Source organism: Sordaria macrospora, chromosome 1 (assembly GCF_033870435.1).
Source record: "Sordaria macrospora chromosome 1, complete sequence".
NCBI classification, from domain to species: Eukaryota; Fungi; Ascomycota; class Sordariomycetes; order Sordariales; family Sordariaceae; genus Sordaria; species Sordaria macrospora.
The window spans coordinates 1,012,460-1,034,421 of NC_089371.1; the positions used below are offsets into that span (position 1 = coordinate 1,012,460).

General features: G+C 51.8%; 4 protein-coding genes and 1 non-coding gene across 5 annotated transcripts; all 5 read left to right on the plus strand.

The window, feature by feature from the left end:
• Positions 1 to 778: 778 nt before the first annotated feature.
• On the plus strand, positions 779 to 1,761 carry SMAC4_05274 (uncharacterized protein). The gene is made up of 2 exons (XM_066090256.1): positions 779 to 1,086; positions 1,263 to 1,761. Exons 1-2 carry the CDS (start codon positions 979 to 981, stop codon positions 1,359 to 1,361), a joined length of 207 nt encoding a protein of 68 aa, XP_065945493.1. The 5' UTR covers positions 779 to 978; the 3' UTR covers positions 1,362 to 1,761.
• Positions 1,762 to 2,254: 493 nt separating this feature from the next.
• SMAC4_05275 (uncharacterized protein) lies at positions 2,255 to 8,816 on the plus strand. The gene is made up of 5 exons (XM_066090257.1): positions 2,255 to 4,814; positions 5,005 to 6,196; positions 6,266 to 6,400; positions 6,456 to 6,595; positions 6,644 to 8,816. The coding sequence occupies exons 1-5, from the start codon at positions 4,345 to 4,347 to the stop codon at positions 8,514 to 8,516; spliced, it is 3,810 nt and encodes a 1,269-aa protein (XP_065945494.1). The 5' UTR covers positions 2,255 to 4,344; the 3' UTR covers positions 8,517 to 8,816.
• Positions 8,817 to 15,970: 7,154 nt separating this feature from the next.
• SMAC4_05276 (uncharacterized protein) lies at positions 15,971 to 20,206 on the plus strand. Its single transcript, XM_003347026.2, has 2 exons — positions 15,971 to 16,732; positions 16,789 to 20,206. The coding sequence occupies exons 1-2, from the start codon at positions 16,227 to 16,229 to the stop codon at positions 19,586 to 19,588; spliced, it is 3,306 nt and encodes a 1,101-aa protein (XP_003347074.1). The 5' UTR covers positions 15,971 to 16,226; the 3' UTR covers positions 19,589 to 20,206.
• A 153-nt stretch (positions 20,207 to 20,359) lies between these two features.
• Positions 20,360 to 20,458, plus strand: SMAC4_13015. The gene is made up of 2 exons: positions 20,360 to 20,397; positions 20,423 to 20,458. It is a non-coding gene; the product is annotated as a tRNA-Ile (tRNA).
• Positions 20,459 to 20,823: 365 nt separating this feature from the next.
• SMAC4_05277 (uncharacterized protein) lies at positions 20,824 to 21,892 on the plus strand. Its single transcript, XM_003347027.2, has 3 exons — positions 20,824 to 21,006; positions 21,076 to 21,462; positions 21,606 to 21,892. The coding sequence occupies exons 2-3, from the start codon at positions 21,372 to 21,374 to the stop codon at positions 21,794 to 21,796; spliced, it is 282 nt and encodes a 93-aa protein (XP_003347075.1). The 5' UTR covers positions 20,824 to 21,006; positions 21,076 to 21,371; the 3' UTR covers positions 21,797 to 21,892.
• Positions 21,893 to 21,962: the final 70 nt, after the last annotated feature.

Sequence of the window (21,962 nt, forward strand, 5' to 3'; positions counted from 1 at the left end):
CTACACAACATAGATGGCACGCTACCAAGCTGGACAAGCTACTTATTATGTGCGCAGTCAGTTGCTGTTACCGTTGAAAGCTGCCCAGGAACCAATTCACACCCGGTCCTTGCCATGCCCATGGTTCATGGGTTTGCGAAGCTGCTTCACTCGAGTGTTTGAACGATGGAACAAGCCATACGCGATATGGAGAATGGAGACCTCGGAGAACCTTGTCCGACCTCAGCTGCTTATTGTTGCCCAATGGCAGGCCGGCATCTACACAAAGTTGTGATCTCACCAACAACCAAACGAGTTGCTCTTCGCCCCGGCGGGTCTGTCTCTCCCACTGCATCTTGTTACCACTTCCAGGCGGTGGCCAGTACCGGCCCCCATGGACATCGTTTGTCGGAGGCATGTCGTTGCCGTTTCCCGGAGAGGGATCCCGGTCCGGCCGTTCGACTTTGCACCTGTGTGCTGTCTTTTGTACGCCAGTGCCTATGCATAAAACCGTCGAGCCTCTGTCTCGCCGTCGGAAAGACGCCGTCCATCAGACGACGGCTTCCTATCGTCCCTCGTGTCCATGACGAGCCTCACTAGTTGTCTATGGCCTTGGTTCATCATCTCCGTTCCCTTACCGCCCGCCGCCTCCCGTCCAAAGAATTCGAGAAAGATCACGGTTCATCCTAGCTTCCTTTATTCTTCCCTTCCCGTCGCCAACGCAATCCCGCCTTGTCACCGGTTCGAGGAGGAGAAAGAGTCCGGCTTCATGCTACATCGGCCAGGAATGCATATATAGACCTGCCCTCTTCTTGTTCTTGTCCATCTCCTCAGCATCATCATCAGACATCAACCTCTCGAGCAATCTACAAGCACACTTAAGCTTCTACGCTCTCACGACCTTCTTTAAATATCTCAACACTTTATCACTTCACATCTTGCGACCTCACAATCTCACAAATTTGCAACCTCACTTCAAAACCTACACATACTACAAACATGTGCCGCTCAGCCCCCGCCCACGCTTGCCACTACAACATGAACAAGCCCGAGCAGCAGGAATTGGTCAACCGTCAGGGACAGGGAGCCTTGGTAGACTTTGCCAATGTGAGTACTGAGACAGTTCACGGATACCCTTACCCATCTGGGCCACCACCCCACGTTTCCGTAGCTTGTATCTTATATACAAGAGGGTGGCGGTCCGGTTGCCGGTTGGTGCGGATGATATGCAGTGCAACACTACCATGTGGAAGATACAGTGACTAACGGTCATACTTTCACAGCTCCCCGGCGTTCGTTGCCCAGAGTGTCAAAAGAAGGGAGTTGAGACATGGGTGATCCGAGGCCGTGCTTGCCCTGTCTGCAGGCATGAGTGCCTCTAAGCCGAAAGCCGAGCTCGACCGTTTCAACAGAACTACCGCGGAGGACTTAATACTGGGATTTTCTTTTCCTCACGCCATGGTGATCGGAATGGATCAAAAGGGACGACAACGGTTTGGAGTTGGGAAGCATGCTAGACTTGGGGAGACCTCTTGATACCCTTGCCTTTTCGGGTTGCTTGATTTTCATTTTCCATCCTAGGGGTCACGGTGTTACGGGCATGGCTAAAAGGGGGGCGATCAGGTTAAATCCGGAACAGACTGATAGACCTCAAGGGAAGGGGCTTACATAAAAGGGGCGATGGAATTTCGGAAAGGACAAGTTGGGAACTAGAATGGGAATAGGATCTAATAAACACTACATGTCGCTCACGCGCACAAAAGGTTGCACAGATATGGAGAAACCATAATACTCGCTCAAGCACTACATGAGCCCCGGAAGGGCTCCTATTGGGCCTGGGCCGGTGAGAATTCAAAAGTGAGGACTAAAGTCAACGCCTGAGACAGTATTCCTGAATCTCGAGAGTTCCGATGAAGAACATGGTGTAACGAACCATAGAACCGACGGAACCGATAGCCATGGCATTATCATGAAGCGAGTGGCGCACGTCAGCTCTTCTGTCCACAACTCCGAGGTGACACTACCTACCTGCTTCTCCTCCAGTTCATATCAGCTTACACCGAATGGACCGTCAGGATGACAGGTACAACATTCCGAATGTGCAAACATTTGGGTTCATCTTCTGACGGTCGAGAAAGGAAGTAGGCATGGAAAAGGAGGAGGCTGTTCGTGACACAATAGCACATGTGCAATGAACACAACATAACCCATCAGTAAGGATGAGGCGAGACACTGGCTTCTTGCGATATACCAACAGATCCAGCAAATACAATACGCTGCCCTACCAAAGTACACACATCGATATATCTAAATTAAAATCTAGGCAGGCAACAACAACAACAGACAACGCCATCGACGCCAAGCGAGGTTACAAGCTTATGACAAGTTGGGCAACAAAACCCAATTCAGCAGGGCAGTTCATAGGTTCTTCCAAAGGGAAACTTGAAGAATATTACTGAACACACACACATAGAGAGAGAGAAACGGCTCACCAACCACCAATCCCACCAACACGACGGGACACGGCACGGCACGGCACACCAAACCAAGCCTAACATAAACTGAACCACAACCACCAACACGACGGCACACCAACACAGAGTTACAGACACACAACCACGAACCACAAGCACAGATCACAGACACAGCGACAGAAAACAACCAAACACCAAAAACAGGGCCGAAGCCGCACAGCGACCGGTGTAGATCCTTTCATATCCGAGTGCTTCCTAGATAGATGGAAAATCAGCCCATGAACCACAACAATAACCCACAACGGTGGTTCATAGTTCTTGCTGCCGTACTGAAGGTCTGTAGGTTTGTAGATGGCTGGGCAACCTAGAGAGAAAGACGTGATAGAACCACGAACGATACTACAGAATATTGTCAAAATAGCATTCATTGAAGTAGGTAGCATCATGACCTCACATCACCGACGACTACCATACCAACAGTAGTTCGCAAGATAACAACAGTTTGGGTTTCACCGATCCCAATGCCCAGGATAGAAGAAGAAGAGAATGGAAAAAAAGGGGAAGTAAATAAAACACAGGCCCAGAAAGCATGACTTGGCTTATTCCCCAGTCCCATATCCTAATAGGTACATCACGCACCTTCTCACCCACTACTCTTTTATAATCAGACCTTGGTGCCGCTGCAATTACAATACAGGGGCGTTCCCTGTTTTCTCATTCTCAGCAACGGGATCGACCGTAACGAATTGCTGAGGGCGTCGCAGCTGGATGTGACCCATCCCAGGCCATGAGATAAACCTACCCACCTATCCTACACTACACCACTGGAGCCGAGCCGACAGCCCGAGATAAGCAGACAAGTATGACGACAGAGAGCCATTAGAGAAAACGAAAGAGGTTAGAGAGGGTTCCTAGAAGAGGTTAGATTTGAGCACACAACAGATGAGGTTTTCTCGTATAGTCGTATTGGGTGTTACTGTACACTAGACTAGAGTGAAAACTAAAGTGAAGCTATTCGGGGAAAGTAGCTGAAAGAGAGTTGTGAGCTGTTACCGTAAGCCTGAGATCGGACGAGATCGCTTAGAGGATGTGTACTTCAGTAGCCTCAAGACTTTGGTAAGGAAACCAAAGCTGACTACCCGTGTGAACATCGAATGGGGAGATCATGGGAGCCAGATAAGACATCGTGCCGGTACCTTGTTTGATCAACTCGCAACGGGGGAAGAGTCGGCTTTTCTCTGAGGACCAATACAGTAAAAGGCATTTGGCTTTGTGTAATGCATATGGTTCAAAGGAGCAATTTAGCACTGTCCTGGTTTCGAACTCCCCGTCACTCTCAGTATGTGATGCTTGAATTCTCGAAGTCGATTGAAAATGATGAGATGATAAAAATGAAGGGTCCACGCAAAGGGATGGTGAAGGTGGGGAATGGAACCTTGATGGCCACCTCGGCGGGCAGATCCGGGGAAAGTGGGGAGGAGCGCCAGACAGCCCAGGCCCCTGAAAGGCCCCGCTGGGAAAGGGCACAGAGCTGGGGCAATAGGGCTGCCCCTCCACCTGGACTGGGCTCAGGGCAAGAGCCAAGTGGAAGACAGGGGGTTGTATCCTCCACTGGACCGGCCCCACTGGTTCTGGGAACGGCTCGCTCTCTTGGCCTCCACCACAACTTCCACTTTCCGGACCAGCAACACAGTGACGGCAATTGGCAGCCATTTGCAGCCATTGGCACACAATTGACAGCGACGCACATTGACAGCGTGGACGACCAGGGATGTTTCAGTTGGGACTGTCGACTACAAGCGTCTCTTGCAGCATCGCAGTTCGGGTCTCAGCGCAACCCGCCTCGGCCTTGATTTCGGAAGATTAGCACCAGGCAACCTGAACCTGAGCCATGACCATGACGGAGCAGAACGGCATCGACATATTGTGTGACGCCGCCGGCTCCGATCTGCTGCTGTCCTCGCTCGACTATCTCCAGCAAACCTCTTCATCCTCGTCCGGCACCGGGAATGCGACTACAGCTGGGAATGGCACTGCCTCTGGTGTGAACCCTACCACTACCAACACCACCACCAACAACACCACCTCTACCTCCACCGCCACTATTCCCGCCGCCGCCCTCCCTGACACTCCTCTCCTCCACGGTCACCAGCAAACAACACCGGGCCCGCCCCGAGCCAAACGGCCAAAGACCGAGTCGGCTTCGGCTCCACCCTCGGCCTCGACCCCGACCTCCAACCACGTCTGTCAGATCTGCAAACGCGTCTATGAGCGCGCCGACCACCTCACCCGTCACCTACGCTCCCACGAGAATGCCCGCCAGTACCAGTGCACTCGCTGTCCGAAGCGCTTCAACCGCGCGTACGTATCCTTTCCTCTTGTCTTGTCCTGTCTTGCTCCGCCTCCGCTCCGGTCCAGTCCGGTCCGGTCCCACCTCCGGATCGGATAGAACACCAGATCAAATGCTCCACTTTTCACCCACCTTTCCGGCGCAGTCACCTTCAGTCTGATGTCCAGGTATTTCAGCCTACTAACGTATATCCCACAACAGAGATCTACTTACGCGCCACGAGACAACCCACGACAGAGACAACGACGGTAAAGGACGAACCATAATCCGCCGGAGCGACCGAGCCGCCGAAGCATGCCTCAACTGCGCCACGTCCAAAGCGAAATGCGATGACATGAAACCTTGCACCCGCTGTCGGATCAAGAACCTTCCCTGCGAGACCTCCAACAAGAAGACACCGCAATATCGGACGGCAGACGGCACCGATGCTGGTTCTGTCCTCACACCCTCCGAACATGGCACTCCGAATGTCGCCTCGGCTTCCATGACTCCCGTCGACGGGACCATGTCCTCTTCTTACGGTGGCTTCAACGGCGGTTACAGCATGCCCCCCGCTAAGCAATCGACTTCCTATGGCCATCATCAACAGCATCCTCACCAGCGCCAGCAACAGCACCACTCTTATCCACCTGCGGATCCCCATCCACATCATCAAGGGGCTGACACACTCAACCACCTCCATCTGATTGCTGGCCCGATGATGGACGGCCTCCCTGAGGATCTCCTCTACCCAATGCACTCCAACCCCACAAACCCCTGGTTCCAGGATATCGACTTCAGCTCGTGGAACATTAACTGGAACGGCTTCTCCGTGCCACAAGTCGATTCCTACAGCCAGAGCCCGCAATCCACCTCCGGCACCGCAACCACGTCCTCCAAGCCGACAGCCCATAGGAAGGCCAACCACCGCGACTCAGCCCGACGCCACGCCGCCTTCAAGCGCTCGCCCTGGCTCTGGGAGCCCTCCGACAAACAAGACTACGTGCGCAAAGAGACGGAAGAGGGGCTCCGAAATCTCGACGAGGACGCCGTGGCAGCCGTCGCTCAGTCCCGATTCACCAGCCGGCCATCAAGCCTGACGAGCAAGATCAAGATCGACTCAACCACTCGGGACCGGCTCTTCGCGATCGTGTTGTCGCAAATAAAGGACCCTCACCGCGTGCCGTCGTTCCCGTCGGTGGAGCTGCTCAATTTCCTGCTGCAGGCCCATCTGGTGCACGATGAGTACCAGTGCGATAGCTGGATACACTCGCCTTCGCTGAACCCGGCCGAGATGTTGCCGGAGCTGCTGGGTGCGATTGTGGCGAATGGGGCGAGCTTTATTGCTGTTCCGGCTATTTGGCAGTTTGGACTGTCGATGCAGGAGATTATCAGGACGAGGATGGCTAGTTTGGTGAGTTTCCTTCTGTCCCGGGGGAGGGAGTTGGTACACTTTGGGACTTGACTAACGATGGGACAACAGTTTGAATCGCAAAATACAAATACCCGCAAGCTGGAATGTCTTCAGGCCTTTTCGTTGCACCTTGCTATTGGCATGTGGAGCGGGTTTAAGAGGAAAACAGAGCTGGCAGAGGCGTTTTTGCAGCCTCTGTTGATTGTAGGTTGTCACTCCTTCCCACCGCGGTTATCGATGCTGACTGGAGAACGGACAGATGATGCGACGTGCGGGGGTTTATACTGCTGTTGTCTACACGCGGGCAGACTTACCAGCAGTTCTCCCTCAAGCTTCGGACTCGCCAGAGGTGTTGGATAGGAAATGGCGGGCGTTTATTAATAGGGAGTCTCACAAGAGGTATGTTGTACGGTCACCCCGACAGGAAAACGCCCGCTAATGGTACAGACTTGCCCTTCATATGTTCCTTCATGATGTGCAAACTTCTGTCGCCCTCCAGACCACACCTCTCCTCTCCTTCACTGAACTTTGCTTTAGCCTGCCCTCATCTCGCGACCTCTGGAAAGCCCCGACCGCCAGAGCCTGGCGCGACTTGCACTTCTCCAAACGTAAACCACCTGCCGACCGGCCCATGCCCCGTATGAACGAAATTATACACTGCCCCGGCCTACTCGACGACTTCGTCGACTTTGTTGACATTGAGCTCGTCAACACCACCGTCCTCCACGCCTTCTGGGGCCAAATTTCCGCTTACCGCTACGGAATGAGGTTCTATCAAGAGCCCTCTACCGTCACGAGCATGTCAGGCAACTACGGCCATTACTCGCAGCGCAATTTCTCGAACCACCGGGAGTTACTCAAGTCTATGCATCGCGAACTTTACAACGATTTGCAGGACTTTGCCAACACCGTCGTTTACGCGCATAAGAGTCAGCCGTACACTCCGGTCTCGCATAGACGGTATCCAGTCCCGTTTCCGGCGCCGGGAGGGTCGAACGCTACTTCGCCTACCCCTAATGTCCCCTCGCCAGTATCGATCGTAAACTCGAGTATGCCGATCACCTTTGAGATGTTCTCGCTGGCTTTGCATGTTGATCTCAACCAGCTTCAGTCTTTTGCGGGGAAGGCTGGCGAGGAAGAAGCGAGAAGGGCGTCTGCTCACTTTTTGCATCAGGATCATTATCCAGGCACTGGGAGAGAAGGTAATGGGCCAGGAGGAGCAGGTGGAGGAGGAGGTGGGTGGGTGAGAAGCACAGATGCGAGGTATGCCGTCTGGCATGCCGGCCAAGTATTTAGAGCGGCGAGGGGACTGCCTCCTACGGGACTGAGGGGGTTCAACGCCATGGCTGTGTACTTTGCTAGCTTGACGTTATGGGTATATGGATTTTTGGGTGGCCCCAACCCAGGGTCGCCGGGCTTGCCGCCGCAGTTTGGAGGTGGTGGAGAGCATGATGGGATTAGAGGTGGGTTTGGAGCGGGCCATCACGGACAGCAGCAATTCAATGGCGGCGGTGGGATGGAAGATCCGAGGAGGTCATCTGTCACCGTCCCGGTGCCATCTGGTCATGGATATCAGATGCAGATGCCTCATCACCATCAACATCAACAACACCCACAACATTCACAGACATTACCTTCTCAACAGCAACAACACCTACCACCACCACCGCCGCCGCCGCAACCTCATCAGTACCAACCACATCTCCAACCACCACCCGATGCCCCTTTCGCAATTCTCGACGGGGAAGACACTCGCGGGATTCAAAATTTCCTACAAACAGGTCGTGGGATTCCGGCACTTACTATCTCACCGCAATCACCATCTCACCCGTCTAATCTCTCCAGCAGTAACACTATTTCTAACCCAGTAGTTGAATCCCTCTTCGCAAACTCTACCCTACCGCTGCAAACAGCCTGTTGCATCTTCCGCGAGAACTTCCCTTCGTTATCACACAGCGAAAGTGAGCCGCTGCCACCCTTGGTCGAGAGTCTAGGGACTTTGTTGAAGGATCTAGGGAGGGGAAGTACGATGGGTGGGAGTCGGGCGGGGAGTAGTGCTGATGATGATGAGGAGGGGAATGAGGATGAAGGGAATGGGGATGATAATGATGATGAGGAGGAGGAGGAGGAAGATGGGACTGCGGGTAGGGGTAGGGCTAGGGAGGTAAGTAGGGAGAGGAGGGAAGACGAGGAAGGACACAGACGGGAAAGTAAGGCGGGCGTAGCTGGTAAAATCGAAGAGGGGAGGAGGATATATGTAGGGAGAGCGGCTGATGGAGGAGGAGGAGACAGCAGACGGGTTGATGAAGGAAGGGCATGATGGGGTTCGTGGGAGTTTACGATGAGTTCCATGACCAGACATGACGGAGGTCAAGAGTGACGGCTTCTGAAATTTTAGGCATTGGTAGTAAATAGGAAGAGGGCATGAGTATTTTTGCTAGCTCGTGGATATCTCATCAAACCTTTTTCTTGATTAGGTAGAGGTTTTGGAGGCTATCATGGAAGGGATCAACTCGCAGGGCGCTCACGTGAGGAGTATGAGACGACGACATAATCGATATAGAGGTATGGATACAATAGGTAGAACTTGGTCAAGACAAAAGTGGTATTTGATTTGATGGACATTAGTTAGGTAGGTATAATTACGATATGCTCACACTCTGCGAAGGGGATCTGTTGTGGCTGGCTTGAATGTCATCGCCCTACTCTGGTTGATAGGTGTGGTGAACGTTATCGACTACCTCTACCAAGACGGGAGTGGGCTTCAAAGAAAAAAAGGCATTTTGTCTCCTTGAGTGATCTCTTACACATCCATCGACGGTATCGTTCCACTAAGGTATCTTGTTGTCACCACTATAACGACAAAAAATATTTCACATCTCGTAAGAGTTTCCGCAGAAGCAATACTATACTGGGTGTAAATTCAATGCTGCTCAGGCTAGCCACTCACCTAGGGACACCGCAGTCACATGGAACAAACACACGGTAATTGCAAATGACCTGTGTTACTTAACATTGCATCTTTGCTCGACGCCCTGACCTCTTCTTGCCATGTTTCTAGTTCGATGAGATCTCATTCCATTCATCCAGGCTTTTTGAATTTATAGTATGGCAGGCAATGGGGGTGTAGGTCTAAGGCTGTTGTTGTTCCGTCCCCCACATTTTCAGTGTTTGAGATATACAACAGCATCCGTCCGGCTCTTTGCGGGGTGAACCTCGCTACCTATCTTACATACCTTACCTGAACAAACATTACACCGTTGGCACTTCCCAAATGGGAAGTCGAAGCGGGACAGGACGGGACGGGAGGGGGAAAAGGTGAGTGAGTACTAAATGATGAGAGGTTGAAGGTAGGTGAAGCCACCGGCCGGCCGAGTGAAGCCGGTGAAGGAAGCGAAAGGCTGGGCTTATGTATGTGGCTTGGCTTGATTGAAGTCTAGTCGGTATCGAAGACTACCAGTCGGCACCCCTCTGACAAGACTGGAAGATAGGTGAGACGGTAAAATGAGGAGAGGCCGAGGAGAGAAAAAGCAAGCAAGCAAGCAAGCAAGGAAAAGAGATTTACATAATCCAGGCCGCAGGCGTGAAGAGTCAAGGGTGAGATGTTGTAAGATGGCACTAGGGGAGATTGGAGACTTTGGAGAGACATCAGCCAAAGCCAAATCCAAGGGTACCTACCTAGGCATAAACAGAAAGTCTGAGTGTTTTGTCCATGACTGGCACAGAACTGCGCGTATATACAGCTAGCTGCATGTATGTAAAAGCATAATGCGAAGTTGTTCCCGTCTTTGTTTCTGTCGTTCTATGGTATGGTTTACATCCGCTGGACGATAGCTACCTAAGCTTGATAGGTTCATCATTGCGAATCATTATCTGGGACGTCGTTCTTTGTACATTCTCGTGACTGAAAAGTCATCACAGACATGCTACGAATCGAATAGGTACGTCCTCGATATTCTGGATGTGGTCTCGGGTTCATCTTCATCAATATCATGGTCTGATGATGAATGAGTGAGTGATGCAGGGGCTAATATCGTATATCCGATAAAGTAGGTATATAGGTTTTTCTGGGACCGGTCAGCTTGACTCAACTCAACTCAACTTACTTACCACAACTCACTTACGTAGAATCTACCTTGCCTCGAGCTTGCCTTGCCTAAGTGCTCGCCTAGATGCTTGCATGCCCGGCTTGCATGTACAGTCCCGACTTGACATCGCACAGGCACATCATTATCACCATGATCACTGTCGCACGACAGCATGGGCGAGCGTGGGTAGCAAGTGGGAAAGGGAACGAACGAACGAACGAACGAACGGAGGAAAGCGGGATGGAGAATGTAAAGTGTGAATGTTTTGAATGGGTAAGGTAGGTTGTAGAGAGGCTTAGTTAGTCACTGTCAATATTGCAAGGCAAGGTTCATTGAAATCTCAAAACGTTCTTTGAGTCGTCGCCTTGTGTTCGTCGCCTTCCATTACCTGTAGTTAGTCGGAGACATTGATCCGTTTAGGTCAGTCGGTCGGTCGGTTCATGGCAATTTCCAGCCAATGTAAAAAAGACCTAAGGTAAGGAATCCCATCCATCCATCCATCCATCCATCTATCCATCCATCCATCTATCCGGCTGCTGCTACTGCCAATGTCTTGACCTGGCCGGTCTCTGGTTTTATGTTATATCAGAGTGATTTTCTGATTGGAAACCCAAAATTTTCGCAACCTTGCCAAGTTGGCCGACATCAAACCTTCGTTAATTATTCCCAAGTCTTGGCCAACCAAAACAATCTGTCGGTCGGTTGGATCGAGGTCAAGCAAGCCTGACATCAAGCGGACAGACCGACAAAAAGAAAAAGAGGAGATATTCCCCGTTCCCCGTCCCATTGTTCTTATTGTCCATGTATAATAACCGTCTGATATAGGGTCGGAGGTTGGATGTGCGGCTTTGGCCCTGGCAGTATGGTAGGATATGCTAATGTAGCAAGCAGGCAGGCAGGTCCTGTACGGTATGTTACAGACACAGCTGCTTTCATACCTACGTTGGATTTCCTGCGCAGGTTCACCGTTGACCGGGCGGATTTAGCGTACCAGAGTATGTAGTGTAGTATGTACGGAGGATACTACCTACCTAATCCTAATGCCAGGTACGTTGTTTTAACGGCAAGTGTTCTTTCTGTTTGGGGTTGTTGGGGGACAGGTCGACTGTTATCGATTGTCGACACTAGGTATGTTGATATGACATGAGATGATAACGAGAGTTGGTCCAAATCTCTCAAAAACCAAAACCCATCTTCCCGTTTTCCATGTTTGTTCTTTGAAGATATGTTGGGCATGGCAGGTTATTTGGAGCAGAAAAGAGACCCTCTGGATTGGGGTTGCCAATACCCTCCAATCTCGGTCTGACATCCGAACCTATCTGCCCTGATTGTGGGACTTGTTGTTTCTGTTTTCCTTCCCCCCTCAGGGTCCCTTTTTTTTCGGCATTTTCGATTTGTCGACGGTGATGTCAGACCAACGTTTGTGTTGTGGTTTGTTTCGATGAGAACCCGTTTCGATCAGACCGGACCAGGGGTGGTATGGTATGGTGGTATCAAAAACAGGCTTCGGAACACAGTTCAAGATCATGGCAGAGTCGTGCGGGGGATGGGGAATGGGGACGGGTTTCGGATTCGATGGAACCAGGACCAGGGCAGACCTGCCTGCACTGCACTGCACTGCACTGCATCCATCTTCTTCACCTTGTTTGTTACATATGGCGCGTGGGTGGAACGTGCCGAACTTACCGATCAAGATGGTCTTGAACGGTTCTACCAGAAGGCGCCCAGAAAACCCAGAAAATTCCAGGTTTGGAGGAAAAGTTGGACCCTTTGGAATGGAGTGTTGTCGCGATATGCCATTTTCGGCCGTGAGCCGATGAGGAGATGGGGACTCTGGCGATGCGGTCAACGGCGGACCACGGGTACTTGTTTTGATCATCGATCCAAGTGATCCCGCCCGGATGGAAGCGGGCAGAGGATGCGCGCTTGACCGGGAGTTCGGAGGTTGTTTTTGTGCAACTAGCTAGCTCGCATCACCTGTTGTGGTGTTTTGTTTACACACAGCAACGTCCGACGTGCGTATGTATCACGGTTGTAAATTACATACCGGTAAGTTTAATCGGATCTCGATGTCTTGCCCCGGAGAGTCAAACTCTGGCGGTCACGGAAGAAGCTGGAGATATGGAGATATCGCAGTCATACTGTGCTACTAAGTGGGAAAGGTGAAAGCTCAAGAGTGGAATACAATCGTTGAACTGACCGCCAATTCCACGACATCATGTTGTCGACCCTCGTGGTCTCGCAGTTCGTGCCATCAGTCTCACCTTAGGTTCATGCACGTAGAGCCGAATTGTCCAATGGTGTTTGTGCCTTTTTCAACCTTCTTTTTGCACGGTGGTTTCGTCTTCCCGCTAGTGATGCCGGCGATGTCTCCGTCGACGGGGAGGACGAAGCGGAAAGGTGTTGGAGCAGATGCCTCGCGCCGGGAAATTCCTGTCTGGGACGATGCGCTCCGCACTTCCGCAGGCCCAGGTCCCGCAGTCCGCTGTGTGTACCGTACACGGGCTCAGACGATAGGTTGGAGGTTTTGAAGATAGTTTCCCAGGAACAGCCGGGCACGTTGCGGAGAATGTCTTCCACCACCACTGCACGCGATCGAGCCGGAAAGTCGACCATCGACCCAACCTCCGGGATTTTGTTTACTAAACTTGAGAGAAATGTGCGCGCGTGGAGATGATCGGTCTGGATATGACGCTGTGTATGTTCGGATGTTACTGATGTCGGGTCAATCGCTGGAGATGGTCGCTCGGACTGCCTATCTGAAACATGCATAACGCTGTTTCTGTTTCTGATGCTCTGTGCAAGTTATGCAAGGTTAAGAATGGATGTCCCAGTGTGGGATAAAGAGGGATGACGTTCTTGTTCGCACTCGGGTTCTCTGTCTGAAGGAAAAAACAGCCAGAGAGCCTCATGGAATTGGCCAGCGATCTTCGGCCAACTGTGGGACTGGACAAGGGGGAGCGTAAAATGTTAGCGCGAGTGGATCCTCCAATTCGTTGGCCGGCGCTGTGGACTGCTGTTGTGGACGCTGTCGACGCTGCTAGCGATGCACGCCCTGTCTCACCAGACGAACGAGAATTGTGGGCGACGCGATGCCCTTTTGCTGCATCCAAGTGCAAATCAAAAGATCGAGACCGCAGTCGGTTGAAAGAAAAACTCTGCTAACTGCTGTCGCGCAGTCGCGGTGAAGGTGCAGACGAGGTGAATCCAAGACAAAACTCAAGTCAGGGTGCAGACAGGGTGCAGACAGGGTGCAGACAGGGTGCAGACAGGGTGCAGACACAGGGTGCAGAAAACCCTCGCCAAGCTGAATCACAGCGTGATGGGACATGGAGTAATACCGGATGTGAATAACGTCAAATTTCAGAGAAATTACCCATCTCCATCAACCCACGCTGCGCGCTTCTTGGTAGTTGGGAGGTGATGGACAAACCGCTGGGGAAAGAGCGAGACGGGAGACGGTGCATTGATTGCCGGTGCTGTGTAATCGATCGGTTGACAGTCCCAAAACACGGTTCGATGAGTCCACAAGGCGGAGAATTATGAGAGTGCAAAGGGGGGGATCTGCTCTGATTTGCCTGTGTCAACAAGAGTTTGATGTTTGGTTACGATTGACATTTGTCATGAAAGTGATCGTTGAAGTACGTTGTACCCCATAGTCTGCCTAGTGCCAACTGAGGCCGCTGGGTGAGAGCCTGGAGCAGATGCTGTCGCCACTCGCGCCTGCTTCGAATCATTCCAGTCCAGTGCGTCTGTTTCATCTTCACTTGTCGCTCACCACCAGAAAGTTCATGGTGAGATCATGCGGATGACATCTTGATCTTGGATGGTGGTCGTGCTGGCCCAGGTCTTGACATGAGAAATACCACTTCTTCCTATTGAACGGGAAGCGCCATGACCTTTCGCATTGGCTGTCCGCAGTGCGCCCAAGTCTGGTTCTGTGATCGGGGTATCATCGCATTGCTCTGCAAAAGCAGGCTTTCCGTGCTTGCCTTCTTTGCTTCTTTTCGGGTGTTGCAAATTGTCGCAGCATTCATCCCCGCCCTATTGCCCGCTTCTCCGCGCCAGGAATCCTGACGGGAAGTGTGTGTTGAGTGAGTGTGCCGTGGAAGAAGCCTCCTGCCGTGCCACCCCAAAGAGAGCAGCAACAGCCGGCTTTTTCATTAAGTGAAAGGACGGGGACATTGCAAGCATCGCGAACGAAACAAGCTGGCCGCAAAACATCAGTCAGGGCTTAGGTGTCTGGGTTCATCCTGACCCAACGCACGCTCCACGTCGTCACTGCTGTTGTTGTTGCCGTTCCTGTTTCGTACTCTTTCCTTTGTTGCCCAAATCTGTCGTGGCGGTGAAATGGCCAACAAGAGGGTTGACTGCCGATGAACCGCAAGATGGAAGGATGTGACGAGCATCAAGGCCTCTTTATAAAGAAAATCTTTTGTCGCGCCTGATTTCTTTCCAGATTTGGATGCCCAAGCAAAATGGGGTACATCAACAGGTCGGGTACAGGCACAGGCACAAGGGCAGGCAGGTACCTCTCGGTGGGATATCAGACGAGTCCGCCGATTCAGGTTCGACTGCTCCGGGCTCTCATCAAAAGCCCAAGTGCAAAGTACCTTCCCCGCGTTGTTGGGGAGGAAAGATACATGAGACGAAATGAATGACGCCTGGGGCTTGTCCTTGGCATTCCCGCTTCAGTGACGCAGTTTCTCCGGTTTGGCATGCAGATCCACAACTTGAATTCGAAAAAGTCAAAGTGCACTCAGTGAAATGGGAGCCCATCATCCCAGGAAAAGATCCGAAATCCACCAAATTGGCCATCTGCAATTTTCACATTTCAACCGGTACGGCAAGAGTTAATTTCGGGATAGGGGAAGAGCTCTTTGTCTGATGTTCATTTCCATATTTTGCCGACCTGAGGTCAGAGAAGTCTCGGGCCTGGCAGTTGGTCAGCCAAAGTGTAGTGACAACGTTTGGTCTTGTTGACATCCTGTCGTGGTCGCTCTTAGTCCAAAGGTTGGATGCATCACCGTCTGCTCTCGGACTGCCGTGAACCGAATGCCGTGCGGCTCTCCATGTGTTTGTGGGCGTCACTGAGAGGCAAAAAGAGGGTGATCTGATAGAAGCCAAGACTGCCAAAGAGTCGTTTTCGGATTTCCATTTGTCTTTGTGGTTTCCCTGTCTGTCATATCTGCCATGTTCCAACGGTTCCAACCTCCCGTTTGGGGTCTTCCCCTCCTCCCCCCACCACCACCGTCAGAGGGTTGTTGTTGTGTTTTGCTTTGGCGTCAGACGTCTCAGACCCAGCGGCGCAGGGCAATGCAAGAAGGGAAAAGGGAAAGTTACGTTACTGTACGGCCAATACCAAAATGTCTTGTCAGCACCAGCATGTCAACTTGTCAACGAGGTTGCAGCGACTCGGCAACGGACTAGTGAGCAGCCGGCAGGGACCAGGGCAACTGTAAGCCCAGCACACGCCATTGCCAACCAAGCTGACGATGGAGCCCCGGCCCTGGGACCTGACCGTAGGTACCTTCCGTTCCTTCTTTCCTGGCTGCCCTGTCCATGCTGCCTTCCTGATAAGACCCGAGCACATCTCTCCTTAGCTCCGACCCACCTTCCCTCCCTCTCGTTTCGCTTTCCCGCTTTAATTGTTTCCATGTCCAGTTCCTCTTTCCCTCTCCTCTCCTCCTAATAATACGAAAGAGTGTAGAGGCCGAGGTCCATCTACATGAAGCCGCCATAAGGGTCGTTCCCCATACCTAGACCCCGGGTCACCACCATCATCACCGCATCACGGATATCACGATTCACGGATCACGGCATGGCAGTTTCAGCACAGGCATAGCAATATCCTGCCGTCCCTCTTCGATCCTGCCAGCGCCGTCTCTGCGCCAGGGAGCTTTCCCTCCTCCTCCAGCAGCATTAATACCAACCAACCTATCATGGGGAATATACAATCAGCAGTCGAAACCCCTGTTCCGAGGTCGTCTCCGAAGTCGTCCCCCAAGTCGTCTCCCCAGAGGCTGTCCAAGCCCAAAACCGCCAACCCTACCAACGAAGGCCTACTTCTCTTGAACCCCGGAGGTCTCTCTACCAGTTTAAAACGCCAGAGCGCCGTCCTACCTGCTCGTCCCGAAAATGTACCTCTCGAAACCAACCCAGCGCCAATAATGCGCCCATCCGCCGATGTGTCCGAGGGTATCCCGGAGGAAGGAGAGGCAGAATTGGAAAAGAAAGGGTCACTCAAGTCGATACAAGAAAAGGCTACCAAGAGAATGAGTCTGTTTCGGTCCAAGTCTTCACGAGGAAATCCTCATAAGGAAAAGGGGGCCAGCACTGCTCGGCCAACCTCACGGAATTGCAACACCGCCACAGGTACCATTCCCAGGTCCAACTCCATGACTTTTGAGTCCGCCGCCGCGGCTTATATGCAGCCACGCCAGGACAGGTAAGTTCCCTTCATCAAAACCCTTCTAAAAGGTTGCTAACAAATGTCTTCCGCAGCTGGGCTGGTCCGCCTCAAACCCGCACAACTTGGAACTACGATACAGCTACTTATGCTTCTCAACGACTAATCAACCTTGCAGAGGAGCCGGCTTTCGAACATACAAGTGCCGTATCAGAGCGCGCGGCGACGATGACAGAGTACTCGTGGAACGGAGACCAGTTTGACTACAACGGAGCTTCTATCAGCCGCGCAAACTCCGACCTTTCTCTCTATGTGCCGGTCCGCCGACGATCGATACTTCAGACGCCCGGTGTGGCAACGCGCAGAACTTCTACGAGAGATGGCCTGACCCATTCGCAGTCAGTTCGATACAGCCATCCACAGACGCCGCAGATCTCGCGCCAGCAGTCGATCGAGTCTTTCCGGGAGGGTATTCTGTCCATGCCGCCACCTGGGCTAGACCCACAGCTTTTGCAGCGGGTTGTGACACCATGCGAGGACGAATATCAGTCAATTGGAGCTTTCAAACTGGGAACATTGCGTATTACCAACGGTTCTGCGAGCCCAATGAGCCCCGAGCTCGAGAGGAAGGGACAACGGGACTATTTTTCGAGGGTTCAGAGCAGCATAGATTCACGTGCGGAGGCGAATCAATTCCTCCAGGTCAAAGTACCTGAGCCGCGCGTTGTGAGACCAGCCAACAGCGTCCCGGCCGCCCTGTCTCAGCCTGAGTATTCTTCAAACGAAGTTTTGGACGTCCGTCTTGATCCCAATGCAAAGTCGCAGCCCAGCACATCTCCCATCGGTGACGCAGCTGCGACTGTCGCTAGAACAGATAGCGGTTTCATGAGCCTCTCTGACGAACCTCTGAACATCAAGCCTTTGGCCAAAGCCGATTCCGGATACAGCTCCAATGTGTCTTTGCGCTCGCTTCACACCAAGTCTCAGACCTTTGAGCATAAGAGGAAAAAGTCAAATGACAAACAGACCATTCCGGTTCAAGATTTCGGCCTCGACATTCCACTCACTGTTTCTCCCCTAATGACCCCTGAATCAGAGGCGCCTCCACCTGTTCCTCCCAAGGATACTCCCCCGATCTCTCCTCTCGAGGGAGGCCAGATGTTTGAGAGTCTCCGGAAGAGTCTTTCTCTCCGCGGCCAGCAAGCTAAAGCCGGCCTCTTGACTCCCAAGTCCTCAAATAAAAGCGAAAAGCGTCCTTCGCTGACCGGCAGCAGCCCGAAGTCGCCAGAACTCAACAGCCTTACTCCAGCCAGCACCAAGTCCAGCAAATCAGATCGTTCGAACTCGGCTCTCAGCATCAGCAGCATCTCGCAGAAGCCAAGCAGGCTGTCGAGATTTTTGAGCGGAGCTCGCCGCCCTAGCGGTCCTTTGGCTACACACAGCCGCCATGGACTTGAAGAGGAGCGCGTTCCACCCGTCCCGAAGGACGTCGAGCACAAGTTCCGCGAACACGGCAGGCGCTTTCCCATGACCACCAAGAGGTTGGCTCTGAAGCAGAGTTCCAGCATGGATACCCTCAAGACCATCTTTAGCGTGAATAGTCTTGAAGCAAGCCTTGACGCGGTCGCCGCCAAGCCCGCGGTTCCCACAGTTCCTGAGGCGGAAACTGGCGAAGTCGCGACGACCAAGGGCATTTCCTGGAGAAAATCGATCAGAAAGTCGATGGTCAGGAAGCCCGTACCCGTCAGCAAAGATGATGCGAAGGAGGGCCGCAAAGAGGAGCAACCGGGCGTCTACGATTCGATTCTTCCACCCAAGACTGGAAAGGTGTACGGCACCGTCAAGAGCAGTTTCGGGTCTGAAGCACTCAAGGACGCGGAAATGGTCGACTCCAGACTGCCATGCGAGAGGGCCATGAGTCTTACTGTCTCGCTTGAGCGAACTCTCAATATGCAGATGGTTGGAGCGCACTCGAACCTGGCTAGCCTTCCCATGGAACTGCCTCCCGCGTCACTTCCCAGCCCAGTGCTTCCCCGAACCATGTCCATGACATTCGATCACAAGACGACGCATAACCAACCACCTGTTAGCATGCAAACGAGGCGTATGTCGCTTCGGGTTCCTCAAACTCACCTTCGCCCACAGTCATCGACTTCCAGCCTGAGACATGAGGTCAGCCGTGAAAATATTCACAGCTATCCGTCTGCGCAGTCCAGTCGCAGGCCGAGCAGGGAAAGCATCCACAGCTACCCGACGCACGAACAGGCAGCTCAGAACTACAGTGCTCACCAGGAAATGGGAACCATTGGCCAGGATTACTTGGGCACTTCGGCTGCTCCTCCCCAGATGGACCCTCGACGACTTTCCGCTTTCCGGCAGCGCCAAAATACACTGCCTCCTACTTACAAGATTCCCGACTGGAACCCACCCATCAGGGCCGATATCAGCCGTCAGTCTTCCATGACATCCTCAAATGGAACGAGTCGTCACAATTCGCTTCAAGCAAGCCGTCACAACTCGCTTTCGGCACAGAGTCAGGACATTAATGGGGTACAAAGGCCGAGCAGCGCCCAGCCGCGCCATAATTCCTACATTCAGCGGACTCAAACGCTTCGTCACAGGCCCAGTCACGATGCTTATCAGCAGCTGCGCCTCCAAAACGCTCACCCTCCAGACATGTCAAGTGTCTACGGGGTGCCCACACACGACCCTTACAAAGATGTTCAGGGGCAGATGGTGCCTGACAGCGCATACCCGCCCTACGTTCCCCGACAGACAAGCCATCATAGGAAGCGCAGCATGAGCATGCAGACTTCGCATGGTCCCAATCTGCCTTATCGGGTCCTTCACAGCTACAACTCACCGGCTTACCGCAATGCTCCTATCTGGGGCTAATGAGCGACGGATGGATTTTCTCTAAACATTCCTTCTTTCCCTTTGTGTCATTTTTCATCATCTCTTCATATCTCTTCGATCTCATCATTGATACCACATCATGCATACCTGGGCGTTTTTGGAAATCTAACTCACCAACCCACTTATTCACTGCTTATCAGAACATCACATCTTTTCCTTATCTTTTATCTTTTCTTTTGGCCCATAGTTGGCTACAAAAGCTATGGCATTCTTGTCTAGCAGTCTCCTGTTCTTATCGGTTTTTGGATCTGGCATCTGGCATCATCGTTCATCATCTTGGATACTTATCCATCCCGCCATCGCTGGCGAAGGAATTTCTATACATATGATACTTCGTACATATATATACAACATCTCACACACACACAGAACTATCATTACTATTATACCCAGGGAAAACGGGAAAGGGGCGAATAGGAGAAGGGCAACGGAAGACAGGGATTAAGTGAATCACGACCGAGGAGTAAAGGTCGTTGCAAGGATTTATTGGTTTGGTTTGGGAGGTATTGCAGGGAAGACTTTTAGGTTAACTGTCCTCGCCCATGATTAGTGGGGAACACAATACAAGTGATTTACCTTTGGGTAACTTTACATCCGTTCCTGATGTGCAAGTCTCTGAATGCTTGATTTGATGCGAAATGCGAGTTGATGCTCAGACAGGATGCAAGTGAAGGCGCAGCAACGCGTGCAGCTTGCATCTCTACTTTCATAGGGTAGTGTTTCGTAACTATTTCCAACAACCAATCATTAGCCCGATTAGCTCAGCTGGTTAGAGCGTCGTACTAATATCTTGTCTTGCGAGATATCAAGTCCATGCGAAGGTCAACAGTTCAATCCTGTTATTGGGCATTTCTTTTTCGTTCTTTTTGTACTATTTTGCATTCGATCTTTTTCTTTTCCCTGTCTTCCTCAAATTGCAATTGCTTTTTCTAGACCGTCATTGTTTCTCTTTTTGTCTCAACGAGGTGAGACGTCCGAAAAGAGCTAGAAGTCTCAATTGCGTGCAGTCCGCGAGAGCTGAGAGTTTTTGCAGTTATACAAGCTGCATGCGATCTTGCTACCTTAGGTACTTAATAACACTACCTATTATTTACTCAGTCCGCATCCCCAACAAGCTTGCGTCTTTTCTCTTCAGTTGATTCTAACCTTTTTTTGTTCAGATCATAATAAATCGGTACCGACAACATCGATACAGCTTCAGTTACCCAAGAGATTGAGTGAACTTCGTTGTGCTGCCAAAAGTGACGTCATCCGCACCATCCGCAACATCAACCACTCATGCACAGCCACTGTAGCCCATGTGAACGGTTCTGGCAGTCGAACATCTGAAGATCACCATCGGTCGGAGATAGAACGCTTCTGAACGCCAATCAATCAATTAGTTATAGTCGCATAGTGTAAGTTCAAGCCATTCGGCTAGTCGGCAACAAGTGTCATAACAGTCAGTATCTTACAACAATCACTAGTCACCAAAAGGCAATTCACCAATTGACCACTACACCAATTCACTACACTACACGTACTCGAACCTACAAACCTCGAGTGATCTACCATACGGCACTGAAACCACCGAAACCACCGAGACCAGACCAATTCCCCATACGTTCCCCACACCCCATTCACACACCCCATACCCCATACGTACCCCGTTTCCGTGATCTTGTCCCAAAGCCAACAACCAAAGCCAGCCAAAGCCAACCAAAGCCACCAACCAACAACCAAGAATTACCTACATACAAACTGGGAACCATTTTCAACAAATATGACGTCCCTCTCCCGAAAAGAAGCAGAATCCCAAGTCCGCTCCTGGGGTTTCTCCCGCGTCTTTACGTGGAGTGATGGAGGTGGTGCTCGTATGTTCATGTTCATGTCTTTTACCCTCACCTCCATTTACTATCCCTTACTTAACTTACCCTTTCTATCCGTCCCGTCCCTTTTGCCCGTTTGCCTTTCGTTCCATCCACCCCCACGTCACTAACAACCAACTAACCAAAAGACTACGCTCCCCACAAACACTCCTCCCTAACCACGCACCTCCTTCTCTCCGGCTCTTTGACCATCGCCTACCCAGGTTCAGAAAAGGAGAAGACCACGCACGGGCCTGGTGAAAGGTTGGATGTGGACGCTGGACAGGTGCATGAGGTCTGGATTGGGCCCGAGGGGTGTACTTATGTTATTGGGGAGTGAGTGATTGTGAATCCCAAAAAGGCAGTAATAAGTTAGAAGTGAAGGAGAGCTATCAATTTGAATACATCATCGAGCAACCGTGCAAGTTCAACATACGTCATGTCAATTACCATGTATTTCGTATGACTATGTTTGCCAACGGCCAACAGACCGACAACCACCTGGG

Excerpts from the sequence above, each read along its gene's own strand:
- SMAC4_05274 (XM_066090256.1), top strand. The coding sequence starts at position 979 with ATGTGCCGCTCAGCCCCCGCCCACGCTTGCCACTACAACATGAACAAG. Across the intron at positions 1,087-1,262 it reads CCTTGGTAGACTTTGCCAAT|CTCCCCGGCGTTCGTTGCCC; the intron begins GTGAGTACTGAG and ends ATACTTTCACAG.
- SMAC4_05275 (XM_066090257.1), top strand. The coding sequence starts at position 4,345 with ATGACCATGACGGAGCAGAACGGCATCGACATATTGTGTGACGCCGCC. Across the intron at positions 4,815-5,004 it reads CCGAAGCGCTTCAACCGCGC|AGATCTACTTACGCGCCACG; the intron begins GTACGTATCCTT and ends ATCCCACAACAG. Across the intron at positions 6,197-6,265 it reads GGACGAGGATGGCTAGTTTG|TTTGAATCGCAAAATACAAA; the intron begins GTGAGTTTCCTT and ends ATGGGACAACAG.
- SMAC4_05276 (XM_003347026.2), top strand. The coding sequence starts at position 16,227 with ATGGGGAATATACAATCAGCAGTCGAAACCCCTGTTCCGAGGTCGTCT. Across the intron at positions 16,733-16,788 it reads ATGCAGCCACGCCAGGACAG|CTGGGCTGGTCCGCCTCAAA; the intron begins GTAAGTTCCCTT and ends TGTCTTCCGCAG.
- SMAC4_05277 (XM_003347027.2), top strand. The coding sequence starts at position 21,372 with ATGACGTCCCTCTCCCGAAAAGAAGCAGAATCCCAAGTCCGCTCCTGG. Across the intron at positions 21,463-21,605 it reads GAGTGATGGAGGTGGTGCTC|ACTACGCTCCCCACAAACAC; the intron begins GTATGTTCATGT and ends ACTAACCAAAAG.